The sequence below is a fragment of the Tiliqua scincoides genome, chromosome 3 (genome assembly GCF_035046505.1).
Source record: "Tiliqua scincoides isolate rTilSci1 chromosome 3, rTilSci1.hap2, whole genome shotgun sequence".
NCBI classification, from domain to species: Eukaryota; Metazoa; Chordata; class Lepidosauria; order Squamata; family Scincidae; genus Tiliqua; species Tiliqua scincoides.
The window spans coordinates 63,441,479-63,461,723 of record NC_089823.1 but is presented as its reverse complement, the minus strand read 5'-3'; the positions used below and the strand labels follow the sequence as shown (position 1 = coordinate 63,461,723).

At 41.0% G+C, this 20,245-nt stretch overlaps 1 protein-coding gene across 3 annotated transcripts in view; it reads left to right on the top strand.

Moving 5' to 3' along the window:
- The window catches only part of BRWD1 (bromodomain and WD repeat domain containing 1), a 72,848-nt gene that overhangs the window by 13,261 nt on the left and 39,342 nt on the right, over positions 1-20,245 (top strand). For all 3 annotated transcript variants that reach the window (XM_066622283.1, XM_066622282.1, XM_066622284.1), the window contains exons 7-16: positions 127-287; positions 3,855-4,076; positions 5,567-5,667; positions 6,433-6,503; positions 8,358-8,458; positions 10,654-10,694; positions 13,831-13,929; positions 15,108-15,258; positions 15,464-15,598; positions 16,047-16,175. In XM_066622283.1, the coding sequence (XP_066478380.1) occupies positions 127-287; positions 3,855-4,076; positions 5,567-5,667; positions 6,433-6,503; positions 8,358-8,458; positions 10,654-10,694; positions 13,831-13,929; positions 15,108-15,258; positions 15,464-15,598; positions 16,047-16,175 (1,211 nt within the window). The remainder of the gene's footprint in view (positions 1-126; positions 288-3,854; positions 4,077-5,566; positions 5,668-6,432; positions 6,504-8,357; positions 8,459-10,653; positions 10,695-13,830; positions 13,930-15,107; positions 15,259-15,463; positions 15,599-16,046; positions 16,176-20,245) is intronic.

Genomic DNA, 20,245 nt, shown 5'->3' with positions numbered 1-20,245 from the left:
AGGAGAATGTTTAAAAACACAGGTAACCACTGAACAGTATTACACTGATGTGGTCCTAAATGTAAGAAATTCTTTGGATTAAAAAAATACTGTTTTTTATTAATGTCAATTTTATTTCTCTTCTAGTGCACGTGAATTATGCAAAACAATTGACTGGATGTACAAGACCCAGTTCTTCATTCCCAGGAAACATGTATCAACACATAAAGATGCATAGACGGATTCTTGGTCATCTCTCTGCAGTTTACTGTGTGGTATTTGACAAAACAGGACATAGAATATTTACTGTGAGTTTGTGCTCTTATTATTAAAAATTTGTATACAGCTTTTCAACCAAAAACATTCACAAAGTGGTTTACAGAGAAAATCAAATAACAAAGGGGCTCAAAATCTAAAAAGTTGCAGAACACCAGCAACAACCATTAGAAAAAGACACTGTACTGGAGTGAAGAGGGGTACTCTTCCCTTGCTAAATGTATGAGGAGTGTCACTTGAAAAAGGAGTGTCACTTTGCCAAGTTAGCAGGGTATTCAGATTGTGCATTCTGGAATTGTTTGTCAAACACAAGAAAAAACTGTAGCATTACAGCTGATGTTAAGGCTTAGTAAATTGGAATTGTCTCCATATTATACTTCAAATGGAATTTGGCAGTGAATCTGTGGTCCTGCCTGTGGTTGGACCATACTCAGTGGATCAGGGGCTTAAGAAAATCTGGCAGGTTTTGCTGGTCAGGAAGACTTCAGTGAAATAACTAGTTTCTTCGAACATTTACAGAACACTTGCCACTGACTGAAAACATCTAGAATCTAAAATCGATTCCAGGTTGGAAAGCAAAAAGTTAATAGAGAACCTGTTTGAAAAGTGAAATTCTTTCCATAGCAGAACTTCGCCCCCTCCTAATAATGTATATTTGGAGTAAGAGAGAGAAACTATTTCTGAAAATCGTTTAAGTGGTGTGTTTTTTGTGAGCAGCAAATGTTTGTTTTGATTGTAGTCATCTGATAAATTACAACCCAATCCTGAGCTGCCCGGGGCGCCCAGCCTCAGCGGCACAGAAAACGGCTGCTGTCAGATCCTGCATGCCCCGGGCTACCGCAGGAGGTGCCTTGGGAGAAGGGGACTTTTGTCCCCTTCACCCGGGTAAGGTGAGCAGCCCCTCAATGGGGCTATACACTTTATTGCAGACCAAAAGGTCAGGGGTAAAGTAAAGGTGCTTGTGTAGGGTACCAAGCACTCCTCAAGCACCTTGGATCCTGTGGAGTGGAGCTCCGCAGACCCGCCTCCTTCCCTCCCCCGGCACGCCTCCAGCCTGTCCCTTCCCTGCATCATGCCCTCCCCCACCCTATTTCCACCCCTGCTAGCCTCCCCCCTCCCCAGAACACCTCCTCCCCGCCACGGCTTACAGTGCTGCAGCTCAGCGGTCTGGGAGACCGCCGAGCTGCAGAGGCCGGGCACCCGCCCTGTGCTAGCCCAACACTGGCTGGTGCTGGGCTAGCACAGGCAGGAGCCTGGTGGTGAAGCTAGCAAACATGCCTTATGGCACGTTTGCGACAGTCTGCTGCGGCACAGAGCTCAGGAGTGGGCTCAGAGTCATGTGTGGTTTTTTGTGCCTATAAAATGGCTTAAATTTCTAATTGTGCAGAAAGAAAATTCTACATTTGTGGGGAAAATACTTCTGTTTCTCTAGGGCAGCGGTTTTTCAACTGCTGTGATGTTGCACACTGGTGTGCTGCAAGGCTGCCTCAGGTGTGCCGCAGGATCAGAGGAGGCAGGCAGCGGCTGCGTGCCTGTGTGCGGGAGAAGCGACTGCTTTGAGCCTCCCCTGGCAGGCAGTGCGAGCAAGGGAATAGCCAGGGAAGGGGCTGGTCGTGGCTGCTTTGTATCCCACGCAGCAGCTGAAGAGTTCACTTGGAGCTTGCTCCTGCTACTGAGCAGGACTCAGGCTGCAACCTGATCCTCACTTTCCTGGGAGTAAGCCCCGTTGGCTACTATGGGGCTTACTTCTGAGTAGACATGCATAGGGTTGGGCACAAAGGAGGTTGTTGCCTGCTTTCATGCTGATTGGCCAACAAGAGAAGCCTGGAGGAGCCAGGAGGTGGGAGCAGCAGAGTGAGTGAGAAGAGGGAGCCAGAAGCAGGCAAGAAGGTACATAGCGAGGGAGTCTGCTGAGGCCCCCAACCTAAGGTTTCAGGGTCCCTGAAGTCCCTTTTCCTTGCCAGTTTGCCTGCAACTCCCCAGAGCGACCCTCCCTGCACTTTGGGGCTTTTAGAGGAAGGGCGCTGGGCCACAATCCTATCTACACTTTCCTGGGCATAAGCCCTATTGACTATAATGGGCTTACTTCTGAGCAGGCATACATAGGATTGGGCTCTAGGGGTGCTGTCCCATCCACACCTTGCTGGGAGTAAGCCCCATTGACTATAATGTGGCTTACTTTTGAGCAGGCATGCATAGGATTGGGCTCTGGGGGTGCTATCCCATCCACACTTTCCTGGGAGTAAGCCCCATTATGGGGCTTTCTTCTAAGCAGGCATACATAAGATTGGGCTCTGGGGATGCTGCTACATCCACACTTACCTGGGAGTAAGCCCCATTGACTATAGTGGGGCTTACTTCTGAGCAGGCATGCATAGGATTGGGCTTTTGGTTGCACTCTTTTTTCTCAAATACGCAAGCAGGCAATTGGCACTTCTTTTCTCCCCCACCCCCTTCCCCAGGAATATTTCCCCCCCCAATCTCATAGTCACAGTTAGCAACTCTCTGACTGTCCCTCCCCTCACTTGTCAGCACCTTCCAAAGATACAGAATCACTGCCGCACATTCTCTCCCCCCCCCACCCCCAGTTTAATCCTGCACTTGTTTCAGTCATGTCTCCTCACTGCCCCTCACCAACATTCTCCATTATGTGATCAACCTGCCCTGTCTTTGCCAACACTTTCTGGCACTTTTGATAAGAGTTTGAACATAGAGTTTTTCCTCCTTTTCAGAAACCACATATACTTCCCTCTCCATGCTTCTTGTCAATTTTTTTTGTCATGTAATTATTTAATTGTATTAATTCTATTAATTTAAGATTAACTGTAATGTAGTAATTTAATGTAAGTAAAAAACTGGTAGTGTGCTTTGACAATTTTAGTGCCTTGTCAGTGTGCTGTGAGCTGAAAAAGGTTGAAAATGGCTGCTCTAGGGGGAAAAACTGCCTTTACTTTTGAGTTTCAGTCCTTGGAATTGAAAATAAGTCAGGCCTCGTGCAGAGTGGCTCTTAATCTTTGTACAGTAGTAAAGATCTTAATGGACTTTTCCCATATGTTTATTAGGAATATAATAATTTTTGTGGTTCTGTAAGATAGCAATATTCTTGTCTACTAACCAGTACTACCATGGTGATTGTCAAGAATTAAACTAATAGGAGAGCTGAACAACATCAAGCATTCATTGTGTGTTTGTTCTCTCTCTCTCATCTTTTTGAACCAGCTAGACAGATTTATATAATCACAGTTGGCTGTGCTGTTGCAAATTTATCTTCAATTACATTTTAGAATTTATGTTATACTTTTAAATGTGATTTCTAATGTTATAAGCCATGATGGGTTTGTGCAAAATAGGTTACCTCAGAAGGCCAGGTGCAACAGAGTGGCAACAAGATGCTGTTCTCTTGTTGTCTTGTGTGCTCCTGGAAGCGTGTGCTCCTGGAAGCACTGTGAGGTATAGGAAGCTGGACTAGATGGGCTTTTGGCCTGATCCAGCAGGGCTTGTCATTTTTTTTCTGCTTGAAAGCTGCTACAAGGATCTGATTTGAGCTGAATGTATGTTAAGTAAGAGAATGTATGTTAAAACAGCATTTATTTCCTCAGGGATCAGATGACTGTCTGGTAAAGATTTGGTCCACACACAATGGTCGGTTACTCGCTACCCTGAGAGGACATTCAGCAGAGATATCTGATATGGCTGTGAACTATGAAAACACAATGATTGCTGCTGGCAGTTGTGATAAAATTATCAGGGTTTGGTGCCTCAGGACATGTGCTCCAATTGCTGTTTTACAAGGACACACAGGTTCAATTACATCTCTACAGGTAAGCTCCCTAGCTGCATGACCATGCTTTAAATGTGTACATCTGGAGGCGTTCTGAGGCGCAGGGAGACTGCATGTGACCTCCCCTTGATTCAGAACATCTCTCGGATACAACCGGAAGGCAGTTCCAGGCATTTCTGAAGGTCTTCTGAGGCCCCCTGTGGATCTCAGTATCCACTGGTTTGGTATTTGCAGGGGATCCAGGAATGGGTCAACCTGTACTATCACAATCTCATTTTTATATAGTTTTGGTTTCTAATAGTGTGCTTAGTTTCCTTTAAAGATGCTAGGGTTCAATCCTGAACAGTGTGTGCCACTGTTGAACTGGCGCACTGTTGAACTATGAACTGATGTGCCATAAAGCACGTTTGCGAGCTCTCAGCAACGGCCTAGCGGTGGTGGAAAGTTGGTTTCTCCACCGTTGCCTGAACTGCTGGGCGGCGGAGAGGTAGGTGGGAGTGTTGGGGGAGGCGGGGAGGAGGTGTTCTGAGGTGGGGGAGAGGTGTGCCGGGGGAGAGAATGTGATTGGAGGAAAGCTCCACTGGATCCTGAGCTCTGTCAGGCCCCATGGCCCAGCATGGAGGCTCTGGATACTGCTCCAGTCCAAGTGCTGCTGCAGAATTGAGTAGCTCCATTGCGGGTCAACTTTTTTTACCCAGGGGAAGGGCTGGTGGCTGCCTGGTGCACTTAGGATACGGCAGCAGCATTTTTGGCACCATGGTAGCCCTGCACGCCAGGCAGTTTAGGATTGGGCTGTGTGTGTTGCTAAGGGTGTGTAATGTACAGTGTGTCAGGCTTTGAGTTAATATGTGTTTGTGTAAAGAGAAATTTCTCAATTTGATGTCCAATAAAAGATTTGAAGGTGATTAGATACAACAGTTCTGTGTTACTTTCAGTTTTTTATTATTGGTAGTGGTAACCTTGCAAAGTTGATTAACCCATTTCTGTCCAGCCCACAGGTGTACACATTTGATCCCTGTTGCATGTATGCAATGTTGGGCAAAAATGACTTTACAGCAGAAAATGTTGTGACTGTGAATGAAATTGGTAGATTTTTCATAACGGATATGTATCTAAAATAATGAACTGAAAGCTTTATTGAAGGGTTTATTGCAGCGTTTCCCAAACTTACCTGGGTCGTGACATCTCTGCAGCCTCTTCTTCCTGGTTCAACTTGGCGCCCCATCTTGTATCTCACAAGAGTGAAGGTGGCAGCTCCCAAATCTCTCAAGATCTCATGAAATCCAAGATGGCGGTGCCCAAAATCTGTCAAAATCTTGTGAAATCCAAGGTGGTGGGACTTGGGACAAACTAGTAGGAGGGACCATTGGAGACTTCCTGCAGTGCCCCCTGTGAATGCACCGTGACACCCTATAGTGCTGCTGCGTAATCTTTGGCAATCCTTAGTTTATTGTAATACATTAAGTAGAGTATTGGTTATTCGATTTTTGAAATACACTTTAGGTTGTGCTGTCTGGTTTTAACTTTTAGTTTAGCCCATTGGTCAAGAACTCCATGCGATACATGGCTTCCACTGGTGCAGATGGGACAGTTTGCTTCTGGCAATGGGATACCAATTCTATGAAATTCAGGTACATAACTGCTTTGTGCTATATTCCTTTCATTTGCATAAAACAGCATTTTATGTTGCACAGAAAACAGTTGCCTTCAAAGCCTTTGTTATAGTAGTGTATTGAGATCTATTATAAGGATAGACAGAATAACTACTGTACATACTCACGTATAAATCAAGAAATTTAGGTCTTAATATTGATCCTAAAATCTAGGTCAACTTGTACACAAGTTTATATGGTAAATCTGATCATGAACTTACTCTTAGAGCATCTTCAAGTTCAAAGAAAAAAGAGAGGCAAGAGGCAGACAGACATTATGCAAGCACCAGCCTGTGTTTTCTGAGGTTCACAGAGAGTATTTGCAGCACCACCAGCTTTGGTAGATTTAAGAGAGGGAATGAGCTAAATGGAATGAAAGTTCCATTCTGTTGAAGCTATACCAACCTGAATAGGTTGAAGGGAGGGAGTAAGCATGTATGGAATGGAACTTCCAGTGGCATAGCCCTGCTGGCAATAACCTCCCCCAAACTCATCCATGGGCCATAGGAAATGCCTGGATTTTTGTCTCCAAACGTGCCCTTGACTTAGCTGCAAGATTGACTTATGCACAAGAAAATGTGGCAGCCTGGTTATTGGAAAATTAAAGCAAAGGAATTATGAAATTCTACATAGAAGCTACATAGGTTTTAGAATTTATGGTGAAATGATTTTTTAATTAACACCTTCATAGACATCACTGTATTGCCCTACTGTAAGTTTTAACAACTTGTATTATCTCCAAAGTAACAAGCCACTGAAGTTCACAGAGAAGCCTAGACCTGGAGTTCAGATGCTTTGCTCTTCATTTAGTGTTGGTAAGTATATACAGTACTGCAGCAGGAAGTCTGCTCCACTTGCAGAATCCTTGGGATTCTATTGCAGTTCTGTTTTAAAACGTACTATTCCTTCACCCTATCAACACCATTATCTTTATTTTTAAAGCACACTTATGGTTTGTAATTTGATTTTGTCTAATGCTTTTAAGAGATTGTGCTATTTGTATCTGAGGCAACCAGTTTTGGGTGGCTCTTCCGCAAAGAATCTCTGCATATTTTTTTCTGTGTAAGAGTAAGTCATATTGTTTCTCATATCTTGTGAACCATGGGACCTTTCCAATCTTCATACATTGACTTTGATACACCTTTTTCACATACAGATTTTTCTCCCTCTCTTTCATGGTTTATTTATAACTTGCTGTTGCATCTGAATTTTGACCAAGATACGCACTCCTGTTTTCCGAACAGTAGTTGAGATTCACAAATTACAGCAAACTATAGTTATAAGCACATCATGGAAGAGGGGGGAAAATAGGTGTGTGGGAGGATGGCAAAGATAATATGAGCCAGTTCTCCAAACTATTGTTTTGAAGATTGGAAAACATGACATGTGAATGGAGCAAGCATTGTTGGGGGACAGGGTAGAAGGAAAGCCCTGTTGAATGAGTGAATGTCCTCTCAAACTATTCTGGATCCAAGCCTTTAATTTCTAAGATATGAATTGAGTCATTCTGAGGAATAAAAAATGTAACCAGAATTGCTCAGTGTTGCACTAATTCCAAATTTTGATCCCCCTTACAGTAGGTGATGTTAGGTTTTATTAGTTGCAGTAAATCAGAAATATATTGTGATAAGTCAATAGGTCAAGTTGGCAAGAAATACTATGATGAACCTAAGAAAGTAACTGTCTTAATTGACCGAGAAAAGACCAGACCAGTCTCACACTTTGGGGTTAAAGAAAGGTTTTATTTCCGTAATAGTTTATTTGTGTTTGAGATTTTTTTTTATAGTAGTGCAGACAAGCTTTGCTATTTGATGAGAGTGCCATTGTGGCTTAGTTGAGTGATTGGATTTGTGCCTGGAGGACAAAGATTTAAAAAGTACCTTGCATGCCATTAATTTTCAACCTTGCTTCTGTTTTTAGTCTTGTATCTAAGAGGTAGTTCACTTTCTCTATCAAGTATTGTACTGTTGAACTGTTGAAAAAAATGCATTTTTTACGATCAAAGAGATATATAATTAAGGTACATTACCAAAGAATAACCCCTGGGGGCTGGGGATAAGAATAGGCCCTCAGTTTGGCTGTACTTGTCGTAAGAGGCGACTAAACAGCCACCGGGTAGATGGGACTCGTCAGCCTGGGAAGGCAGCTCATCTGAGAGAAGGAAAGCTCTGATCCCAAACCTCCACTGCCTTGTGGCTACATCCAGTTATGGAAAAGGCTTCAGGAGTCAACCTCGAGGCAAAATCCGGAGCCGGAGTCCCTGAGGCAGTTCATGGCTGAACACAGTCATGTTCTGGCAACTCCTGCGACGCCGCTGGAACTAACCGTATTGGCCTCTGCCTTTCCATTGGACCATTTCAGCGACGTGGAGAGGGGGGATTTGCTGCATGGGTAACAGCCTATCCTCCATACCTACTTTACCCAGGCTTCGTGCACTGGAGAGGACACTCTGTTCCAGAACCAACATTCAGAGTGTGACACCATAGTCTTCCGAGACTGAAGGATGCTAACAACAACCAAAGAATATTTTGTTCCATATCTCTGTAGACAAACCAGAAGCATCACTCTGCTAATTAATAGAAAACTAAAAATAGGTTGGTCTTTCAAATTCTAGAAATTATATCTTGTATAAATATCTGTCAACATTCCAGCTATATTCACATTTTCAGGTGGGATGTTCATGGCAACTGGGAGTACAGATCATGTTATCAGAATGTATTATTTTGGTTCTGAAACACCTGAAAAAATTGCAGAGCTGGAGAGCCATGCTGTAAGTAATCTGTTTTTGAAATGGGATTATATGTTCATATTTTAAAATGAATCAAAGTTCTGCTGCTTTGAAATGCAACCAGTTAAGATTTGTATACTGACCTCACTGCTGCGATTGCAATAAATAGCATAATAAGTAATGAACTGAATTTTCCTGATAGCAGATTATCACGTATGGGTTTTGTAAACTCAACAACTTTTATCCTAACATGTTCTAGTCAGTGAACTGTTGTCAGTGGGACTTCAAATTATAGCATTACATGTAAAATTACTGCCTTTTTAGAAAATCTGATAAGATTTTTTTCAAATAAAACACAAATACTTTGACTCCATTCAGTATTTCTAGTAATCTTCATTAAAACAGTGATAATTCAGAAAATTAGAAATGTTTCTTATATCAGCTGTACATTACAGAATCATGGGAGCAGCTCTGTAGTTAAAATGGGGTAGATTTCTTAAGATTATATTTTTGAAGCATAACGATTCTGTTATGGTTTTGATGAATTTTTAAAAAATATTTATTTAGAAGATTTCTATACTGCCTTTCCCCAGGCTACAAGCTTTGGTGCTCAGTGCAGTTTAAAAAAGATTAAAACTTACATTAAAACAATAACTATAGTTATTAGTTATTAGTTAAAACAAAAAACTATAGTGGCATAAAAATAGCTGATTAAAATATGAAAGCATCAGGCAATTAGCAGAGGAAAAAAGTCCAGCAGGCCCCTCAATGTCCTCAACTGTTAAACTTTCCCTCTACTTTAACCGCCACCAAAAGATAATATAAAACCAAAATTTAAAAAACAACGTTTTCAAGCCCTGTTGGAAAGTGTCCTGGGAGGGAATTCCATATCTGGGGAGCCACCATCAAGAAGGCTCTTCCTCTCACTGCTGCCCCTCTTGCTTCAGTCAAGGGAGGTACACAAAGATGTACCTCTGAAGATCTTGGGGAACAAGCTGGTTTATGTTGGAAAAGGCTGTCCTTCAGATAAAGGCTTTAAGTGTTTAAAACGGCACCTTGATTTGGACCTGAAAACAAAGTTGCATCCAATGTAGCTGCCAGAAATGGATATTGAGCTAAACTCAAGAGTCTTTCTGAATCAGGCCAAGAGCCCATCTAGTCAATCTTCCTGCATCTCAGTGGCCTACTAGATGCTTCTGGAAGTACAGAAAACAAGAGATATTGATATTGAACATATTGATATTGAAATTTGATATGAAATTTCATACTGAGAATCTTCTTGATAAGGTATACAACCTTACTAGAAATAAAGGTCTGAATTAGAACTTCAGCATAAGAATTGGTGCTCTTCTATCCATGTTTTTGCCAGTAAAATTGTACCTTAAATTATCATTTTAGAAATTATTTGAAATTGAAATTTGTTGAAATTTTTCACATGCAAATATTTTGCTGGGATGGCTTTTTGTTGATTTGGTGAAAACTCATTGGGTAGTATTAGTCAGGATTAGATGGTTTTTTCTTTCCATGGAATAAAATGGGAAGTGTGACGTTGATCAGAGAATTTTGTAGGTAGAGAATAAAGGGGGTCAAGGGAGCCGCCAAAAGTATGTGATTCAGTTCATGGTTTGACTGGTCATGGCAGCATAGGAAGGTGATATCACTGCTCTCTCTGTGGCCAGGATAGTCTGTGTGTGAGTGAAAATGTTTCTAGATATATGGGGATGAGAATAATTAACCATGTAATATATATTATAACTTGAGTTGCATTCTGTGTTCACTCACTTAAGTGATCTGCTTGGTGTGTGTGTTGGAATTTCTGTCATGGATACACTAACTGTCCTCAGGCATATTGTTAAAATATGTCCACAATGAAAAGCTTTCTTTGTTTTTAATCAGTACACTGTCTTATTGATCTTGCAAAATCCTGCCCGGTCATAGAACCTGGAGAATAACAGTTCTTTACTATTTATAAATTTATAGCTCATATATATATATATATATATATATATATATATATATATATATATATATATATAGCTATAAATTTATAGCTATAGTATAAAATTATACTATTTATAATTTATAGCTAATTAGTTGAATGCAAAGAACTTTATGGCTTGTCCCACATGCCCAAGTGAGTTTTGAGCTTGTATTTCCTTTTGTGCATGAAAGAGGGATTGATCAATTTAAATTGGCAGTGTTTGCATTCTATTTTAACACATCTTCCTCTTTTGCAGGACAAAGTTGACAGCATTCAATTTTCTAATAGTGATGATAGGTATGTTTGTGAGGCTAAGTGTAAAACCAGTACATTGAAGAAGTTTAAGAAAATTTAGTACTGCTATAATGTACACAATGGTCTAATATGGAACAGACTCCACTTTTAGTTACAAGCTTCTGCTGTATACAGTGTACATATTTTATCCAAGGGTCTGGCATACGAGGATACCAGAGTCCCCTTTAAAAAATGTTTTAAAAAGAAAAAAAACAGTAAGAAAATAGCCTTAGCTACCTTTGAGCTGAAAAATTGTACCATTTTCAGGGCTGTACAGCAGTCTTCTGTGCTCCTGGAAGGCTTTTCTGGGTCAGTCAACCCCCTCCCTCAGCCCAGTTCACCCCAGAATGCCTTCTGGGAGTGCAAAAGGCTGCCCTGCAAATGGTGCAATTTTGTGATGTTAAAGTAGGCAAGGCTATTTTCTTTCTGATTTTTACTTCCATGAACATTTTTAAAAGAGGATTTCAGTATCTGCAGATATTGGTATGGGGGACAGAACTGAACCCTCATAGATACCAAGGTACCACTGTATGTAATTTGAATAAGGTTCAGATTTTTTTACTCCATATCTTCCTCTATATATGTATGTAAAAACAACAAATAGTGATCACCTGGATCTTGCTAAAGTTTTACCACACTGAAGGCACTTCTATTCCTTAACTACAAGAATTGGTATAATCCTCTAATATTATACAAGTTTTTTTTGCAACTTTGTGAGCATGCATTTTGCTTAATAACTGTTTGACTAGCAGCTTCAACCTCCTGATAAAAGTCCACTGGTGGATTTTTCTTTTTGTCTAATCTTTGCCTTGAAAGAGAACTACCTTAGATACTTGCCTATAGTAGGTAAAATTTTTGCCAAGTAATCAAGCTCCAATTATCACTTCACCTTATCTCCAGGTCAATCAGACGGCATAGCCTTTCAGCTCTGAAAAGTTTCTTGCTCAAGCAGGTCATTTGAAGCAAAGCAGAGATCACTTGTTTCTATAGTAACAATAATACTTTCCTGAGAAATTCCAGCCAAAGTTACCTTTTATTCTCCTCCTTTCCCTTTTGCAAATGCTGCTGCAGCCTGGTTCCTTTTTGCAAATGCATGCATTTGGCAGAAGTTTTTTTTTTTTTCCCAACACCACAATGGGATCCTCCTTTCCATTTGAAATAAAGTCCCAGGCTACAATTCAGTGCACCATTATTTAAGAATAACTCCCATGGAAAGCAGTGGGTCTGCTTCTGAGTAAAAAGGGTTGCAAATATATGCAGCTGCAAATCTGCTGTGAATTGGATTGCACACTCTCAGTTTTGTGTTATGGGTTGTATGTTGTATGTAAAGCTTCTGGCTTAACACACCAGACAGCTTAAAGGTGGATTTGATTCATGGTTCTCCTGCAGTGGTTCCCAACCTTTCTCACTTGCATATCCCTTGGCAGCCCATTTCCATAAATTGTACCCTTCATATTAGCAAAATGTTCGTAATAATACAAGCCCTCATCTCCTCTTTATGAAAACCCAGACTTCATGTATTTATCACATATTTTCTCTTTTCATCTGTTTGAAGAACAGAAGACTCTGTCTTTGCACTGTTTTGCACTAGAAGTGTGCTAAGAAATTCTGGGTGATTGATCACTTTCCATATTATGTTTCAGCTTTTTTACTGTGCTGGTTTTCAATCACTGGTTCATAGATGAATTGATGACCAAAATCTAGCTATTGGTGGGGCTTTCACAGTCAACTTAGCTACCTTCCTTCCTGCCTTGTTGGTCCTTGCAAGGCATTCTGGAGCACGACCTGGCTTTTTCTACCATTACATACTTTTTCTAATACCCCTAAAGGTCCTGTTGAGTGTCTCTGGGAGTACATGAATACCAGGTTGGGAACCACTGTTCTACTGGTATGTCGTTTACAGTGCACTTCCTCTGATAGTGTTTACAAAAAGGAGGTGAAGACCAGAATTTAAAAAGAATAAAAATGTATCTTATGATCTTTTACTATGTTTTTAATAAATTAGAGACTACAGTTCTTGGGTTACAGTTAGTGGTAGGTTATTTTTCAGGATCTGGCCTCAGGTAAAATCAGACAAAACTATAGTCAGACACCCCAAGTTTAACGCCCGACTTACCCGAGAGTCATATAAAATTCCATGATTTTTGGCTTAAAACCTGCCCTTGACTTATCTGTGGGATCGACTTATAGTCGGGTGTCTGTGGTGGTTGAGGCGGGAGGAAAATGTCCTCAGTGCCATTCACAAAAGATGCATTTTTCTGTATGGATTTCCTTTAGTGTAGGAAATTGCATGTATTGTGCATGAGAAATAAAACAGAGAAATTTTCAGAGATGCCCTGTCTGGCCACAATAATTGAATGGGCTGCTGCTACTGAATAAAGTTCAGGGGTTCAGGAAAAGAGGACCTTGATAGAAACTAGACATTTAAACAAATGTATTAGATCATGCTAATGCCACATAAGTACCTACTATATTTGGAACCTCACGACAAACTGCATATGTGTGCATGGGGAGGGGGGAGATGGGTGAGAGAGGTTCATATGTAGTGATTGCCATTGTTATCTATCCCATGCCTTCTCTTGCAAAAATATGTGAACTTTGTGCTTCTACATGATGATTTGTGCTTATACTTGAAAATTCTTATTCAAGTGGGAGAAGAAAATTGAACAAATACGGTTTTGTGACTGTTCCTTGAGTTGTACAGGGTGTGAAGTACTTGCTTGCTCCTTTATTACTCAAGAGCTGCTACTGCCATTCTATGAATCTGGACAGCCAAGAAAGTGGTGGAGGGAGAAACGTTTAAACCAAGGGGAATATCCACCATCGGTTGACTTGGTGGTGGTAAACTTGTGCATAACGTTTTCCAGTCAGTACACTGGCTGGAAACATCTAGACTGAGTATAGTTGAGGAATTCTGATGGATTGTGAATTTTTACATCACAAAATGTTTCTTCCTTTATGCCCAGGGAAATGTGTGAACACAGTTGAAGGCCAGTCTATGGAGAATTTTGTGGCTCAGATGTATTTCTTTTTTATGCAGTGTTGCATATTTAAGAACTCTTGAAAAGTGCTACTTAAAATGTGAATGCTATGCTTACAATTTGTATATCACATAGTATCTTTTTAAAATTACTTCAAGGTTCATAAGTGGCAGCAGAGATGGAACAGCCCGGATCTGGCGGTTTCAGCATGCTGAATGGAAGAACATTTTGTTAGACATGGCTGCCAAATTACCTGGGTAAGTACTATGTATTTGTGTGTGGTATTGGCAGTGATTAAAACTTTAGTAGTCTGGGGGAACCTTTTAAGTAATATGATCTAATTAAAGACCACTTCTAAAAAAAGAAATGTACACATACTTGTGTGGAAGCATTAACCTTATTTTCACCAGAAAATATGGGGTTGTGGCCAGATTCTGCCTTCTGCAATTGGAAAAAAAACTTGGGGGAGAGGGGAGGACTTGAGGAAGCTTGTCTTCCATAAGTAGGATATGTTGCAATAAAAATGCAAAATCTGTCAGAACTATTAACGCAAGGCTTCCAAGCATCTTGAGTGTTTCTGGTTCTAAGTACTCCAAAGGCGAAGATCTGTATTGTCTTTAGAGTTTCTTCTTCCAAGAACTAGAAAGCACTCTACCAAAGCACCTAGTGCTTCTGCATTATGAATAGTTAAGAACTAGAATCTCCAAAGATTTTCCTTAGCTTCATATTCTGACTGATCAGAATGAGAATCTCTGAAGACACTTAGGACTTTGATGAACATGTAGTGATGGATTTCAGGTTTTTACGATAGCAGTTACAACTGATGGTCCTTATGTGGTTGTCTGTGTGCAGCAAAATTTTGTAAATGTTTTCTCCTTATAGAAAAAGTATATTCCTATTGTGTTCTGAGATTTGGCTCCCAATAGGGTTAGCTTTAAATACTCAGTTGGATGGCTTTATTACACTTCCAGATTAATCTAGGTTTAGTTTTTTTTACTTAAATGGAGTCAAGTAAGAACATAGAACAGCCCTACTGGATAAGGCCATAGGCCCATCTAGTCCAACTTCCTGTATCTCACAGCGGCCCCACCAAATGCCCCAGGGAGCACACCTGATAACAGGAGACCTGCATCCTGGTACCCTCCCTTGCATCTGACATAGCCCATTTCTAAAATCAGGAGGCTGCACATATACATCATGGCTTGTAACCCATAATGGATTTTTCCTCCAGAAACTTGTCCAATCCCCTTTTAAAGGCATCTAGGCCAGATGCCATCACCACATCCTGTGGCAAGGAGTTCCACAGACCAACCACACGCTGAGTAAAGTTAAGAACTCAATTTTTGTTTTTAATTTCAATTTTTGTGTTTCTAAATTTTAAATATTGACAGTTTTGTTCTAAATATATTAAAATGGTTCACTTTATTTGGAATAGTGATTTGTGTTCAGAAGAGGACAAATTTATGAAGCCCAAAGTGACCATGATAGCTTGGAGTCAAAATGATAACTTGGTGGTAACTGCTGTGAACAATCACCTGCTTAAAGTGTGGAATTCTTATACTGGGCAGCTGCTTCATGATCTTACGGTACGGAATGTTTGCTGTGTTTTTCCAAAATGTTTTCTTCACCAAGTAACACTAGCACAAAAATTAAGACTAATACAAAATTGATCATATTCTTACATCTTATGCAAGATCACATCATTGTGCTGCGCTATCAGTCACTAAAAGTAGCATTCCATCTGTCTTCAAAATACATATAATGTATTTATGTATTTCTGTGTTCAAAAAGGGACATGCAGATGAAGTATTTGTGTTGGAGCCCCATCCATTTGATTCCAGGATTATGCTCTCTGCAGGCCATGATGGCAATATCTTTATCTGGGATATAACAAAAGGCATTCAAATGAAACATTATTTCAACATGGTTAGTATTCACTTTTATTTGTCTTCCAGCAATGGGTATTTTCTTTTTTATGTTTAAAATCATGTTTATCAACTTGTTTGAACTATGATCATTCAGGAGTCAGCTTGTTCTTTTAGAATGGTGGACTGATCAGATTTCCAAAGCTGTCATATATGCAACATTTCACTTAAATTTTTCGCCCTTCACTTTTCACCCTTCACTTAAAGGTACCTTAATCCTCTTGAATGTTGCGTTTGTCTCTAGCTCTCCCAATTCTTCCTCTACAACATTACATTTTCTACAGGTTTTTATACGATGTGCATATCAAATTATAGACTCAAATAAAATGATTACCAGTCCTGTGGACTGGGGTAATTATTTCTAATTACTAAAGGACATCAGTTCTCTAGGATGGAGTCTGTTTGTCAGTTCATTTCAGAATGCTTAAGTTCTTTTTGTTTTGATGTAGATTGAAGGGCAAGGACATGGTGCTGTTTTTGATTGCAAGTTTTCATCTGATGGACAACACTTTGCCTGCACAGATTCTCATGGACATCTCTTGATCTTTGGCTTTGGTTGTAACAAACCTTATGAAAAGGTATTCTTAAATTTGTTTAATAGTGCTTTTTATCAGTGGCATTGCCAATAACATTCCATCATTGGCATCCTTCAGTCTCAGGAGACTGGTATCGCACTAATAACATTAATGTATTTAATATTACACTTTCCTATAAACTTTAGTTCAGGGGTGAGGGGTGTCAAACTTGTTTCATACAGTGGGCCGAATAGCATTCATGATGCCTTCTGAGGGTCGGAAGTGATGTCATTAGGCACGAAGTGATGTCATTAAACTGGTCATAACCAAAAATATGCACCACTTTTTCTCACTTAGAAACTCATTAGTTGCAAATGACAGAAGAGAAAATACACAAATCTTGATAATCTTTCAAGCTATGGGAGAGCCCAATTTTCACGTGGGCTGCCCTTTCGGCAGTAACACCTCAGCACTGCTCAGCTGCTGAGAGCCTGAGGGCCGGATAAAAAGCTTTTGCGGGCTGCTTCCGGCCTCTGGGCCTTATGTTTGACACCGCTGCTTTAGTTGTTTGATGAATGAGGGCAAGTTTAAATATGGGGATTGAAACTGAAGGTTGTCCCTTTTAAAATGTTGTTTTGTCTTAAGTGTGTTGCTGCACACTTTCTGTATCCAAATGGTGTTACCTTCTCTAGCAAATGATTGGTATGTTGTTCAAATGCAAATGTTTCTTAAGTACCTTAAAGGTCCAACTAAATAGACACTATGCTGCAGTTGCATGGACACTGGCAAGATATTGGTTGTATCCCCAGCATATCCGGACACGGCCACACTGATGGCACACTGACCCTGGTACAACGCAGGCCAAATGCCAGGCCTGTCCTTGTAAAGTAATGCTGGCACAGCCTTTCCCCAGTAAACACCCCTGGCATTCATGGAAATACCCTCACAATCTATTATCTATTGAGTGGTGCCCTGATGTTCAAAGAACCAACTATAGGCTCCACCAAAAACATGGAGAAATTCCCTAAGGGCACCACCCACCCATACAAAAGGATGCTTCACCTCCTGTAGGAGTCACAGTGGCATCAGTAGCAAAAGGGCAAAAGCAAAAAAATACTAGGGGCACCTGTACCCAGTGTTCAAGTCCTCTTATCCATATAGACACACCCATTCAAGGAATATCTTCCTGAGCACAGCAGAGCAAGGGTAGAAAGAGAGCTCCTTTGGAAAACGGCAGCCATGTGAAACAAATGCACAAGCCTCTACGTAACAAGGTTTGAATTCCCATGGAGGCATTTTCCAGCTGGAAGGAACCCTTTTACTGGAGGAGGAACTGGGATAAAGTCGAAAGGGGAGCTTCAACAATACTTGGGAAAGCAGGGTGTTGGTGACTCACTGCACAAAGGCACAGACAAGCCGGACAAGATGGTTTGACTCCAGTCAAAGCCTGGCCGTCACCAAGAAGGCACTTGCCTTTTGCATGAATGACCAGAAACACCTACAGCAGGGACAAAAGAAGAGAGGGAAGCAAGTCTAGAACCCACATTGGCTTCCCCACAAAGCTGCTAGCTAACCACCCAGTCACAGCAGGAGATAAGCAACAAATACTTCATCTAGCATGTAACACCATGCGTCACAGCAAACTGGCACATCTGGACCTATCAGTGAAAGCACTACATGGAGCAATTCTTCGACAGGCATATGACACAGGATACCTATTGCAGTGGCCCTACTAGCTGTCTCACATGCACCCTATGCTTTCATTGCTGGCATGGCTTGCCACTGTGCTGGCCCCAGTCCTCTTGCCGCTGCCCACCATAAATCATTGCAGCAGAGAACAGGGATCATGATCACTGAGGAGTTCTCTCCCACTTGGAGATGAAGAAATAAGAATGAGGATGCTGCAGACCCTGGGAACAGAGAAGCCCCCCTTGCCTGCAGAGTTCCCACCCTGAGGCCAACTGAGGTAAAAAATAACTAAGGTGGAGAAGGAATCCCTAAGTACTAACAAAGGAGACAACAAGGATGATGTAGCCAAATGATTTATTAAACTGTATTGGTGACAGAACAGCATTTGGAAAAGAAGTACACAGGTGGGGTTGCCAACCATCTCATCCCAGCAGGGCTGTTTTGAGTTTGCAAGTTATCTGCTCTGTCATTGGAAAGTGGATAGTGCTCAGAGTAGCAGGAGATGCAGTTTTGTTTCTGTTTTTTTCCTCTTCTCGCTTGTTCCTACATATGCCAGCTCTGTCATTGACATAACCATTAATTGTTAACTAAATTTATGCACTGCCCCCAAAATACAAAACCTCAGAATGGCCCTATGTACTCAGCTTGGATTCTGTATCGTAGTACCAAATATAGGTAGTCCCCGACTTAAGGACATCCCAACTTATGGATAACTGTGTCACACTTTCTCACAGGTGCAGTCTGTACACATTGACATTTTTGCACGGGTGTGATGTTGCTTTGATTTTGAGACAAGAAAAACATAGCATCTCACTCTGGAGTGAGAGACTGTATTTTGGAGATTTAAAAGTGACAGATAAAGGTAAAGGAGTACATAATAGAACTGTACCCATGAGTACAATAGAACTTTACTCAATTAATAGAAATGCAAATCGTTACTTGTAAAATGCAAGTCTTAAAATTCAACTAATTCAAATGCAGCCCCCCACCTAAGCTGCTCTAAGTCCCTTTTTCTTCATTACACTACAGAAAAATATACCACAGAGTACTGGCGTAGCTAGCAAGGGGCGGGGGGCTGTTCGCCCTAGGTGCCAGCCTTGGGGGGGGGGTGACACCACAAGTGATCAAAATCGCGGTTTTTAGGAATAATACCAACATGTCATGTACTGAATTTATGGCCAAAAAACGAGAAAACAAAAATGCATGGAGCCCTATGAAAAGTGAAACTGAGCCACATTGCATGTTTACTCATGAGTAGGCAAACATGCCTACGCATTGGAAAGGGCAGGCTGAGAGGAATCGAATGACACCAGAATGGTCCAGACCTGATGAACACAGCCCCCCAAAAACACCCTAGAAGGAAGTCCCCCCCCCACCAAGCTGACAAATACGTATATTGAGTCCTATGGAAAGCGAAACTAAGCAACATGGTCACATTTATTTGCCAGTAAGCAAGCTTGCCTTTGCTTGTGGTCAGGTCAGGCAAAGGGAAATGCGAGGCCACCAGAATGGTCCCGATCTGGTGAATGTGGAGCTCAACAAATGCTCCAGAAGGCAGCCCTGCCCCCAGTAAAAAGAATAAAACAGAGGCTTGAGCTGGTAAGGTGAATTTTTTTCTATTTTAGGCTTGTAAAGCTAGGTGGGTCCTGATAGTGATATGCTTTAAATATAAGAACTTAAATTGAACTGGGCACTGGGTAGGGCTGAAAATCTCACTGATTTTTTGTGGGAGGGGGGCGTTATTGCAGGCAGGCTACAGAGCAAATTCACTTGGTGGAACAGGGCTGGCTTCCCCTTATTTATTTGCTTTTCTTTAATTTAATTATTTATAATTTAATTTGCTTGATGTCACTTCTGGTGGGTCCCGGACAGATTGTCATTCTCAAAACTGCGTCTTGGTGTTAAAAGTTAAAACTGCCGTTACTCAAAATGGATCGATGAGACCTCTTGGGGGGGGGGGGGAGGCGGTGATACCTTAGTGATCAAAATTGTGAAAATCATGGCTTTTAGGAATAATACCATCATGTTATATACCATTTGATGCAGAATTTCATCCATTGGTTATGGGGAAATATTCACTGCATTTATTTTCTGGCCATTATTATTATTCATTTCATGTCATGACTATTACTATCTCTCAGTCTCAGCTACATCACGGGATTGTTGTGAGGACAAAATAAGGGGAGGAATCATGCGCACCACCCTGAGCTCCTTAGAGGAAAGGTGGTATAAAAATGTGTAATTATGTCATATGGGGTGACAAAGATTTATGGACCTTGGGTGTCAGATGACCTAGGTATGCACTGGTACAGAGAGTATACTCATTAGGGTCTGGTTATCTTTTTAAAAAAATATTTATTTACAGAAATATTTCTGTACTGTTTTCAACCACTACAGAAAGTTGTTCATAGTTTTGTTTATAGTTTATATATGTCTCAACTTAC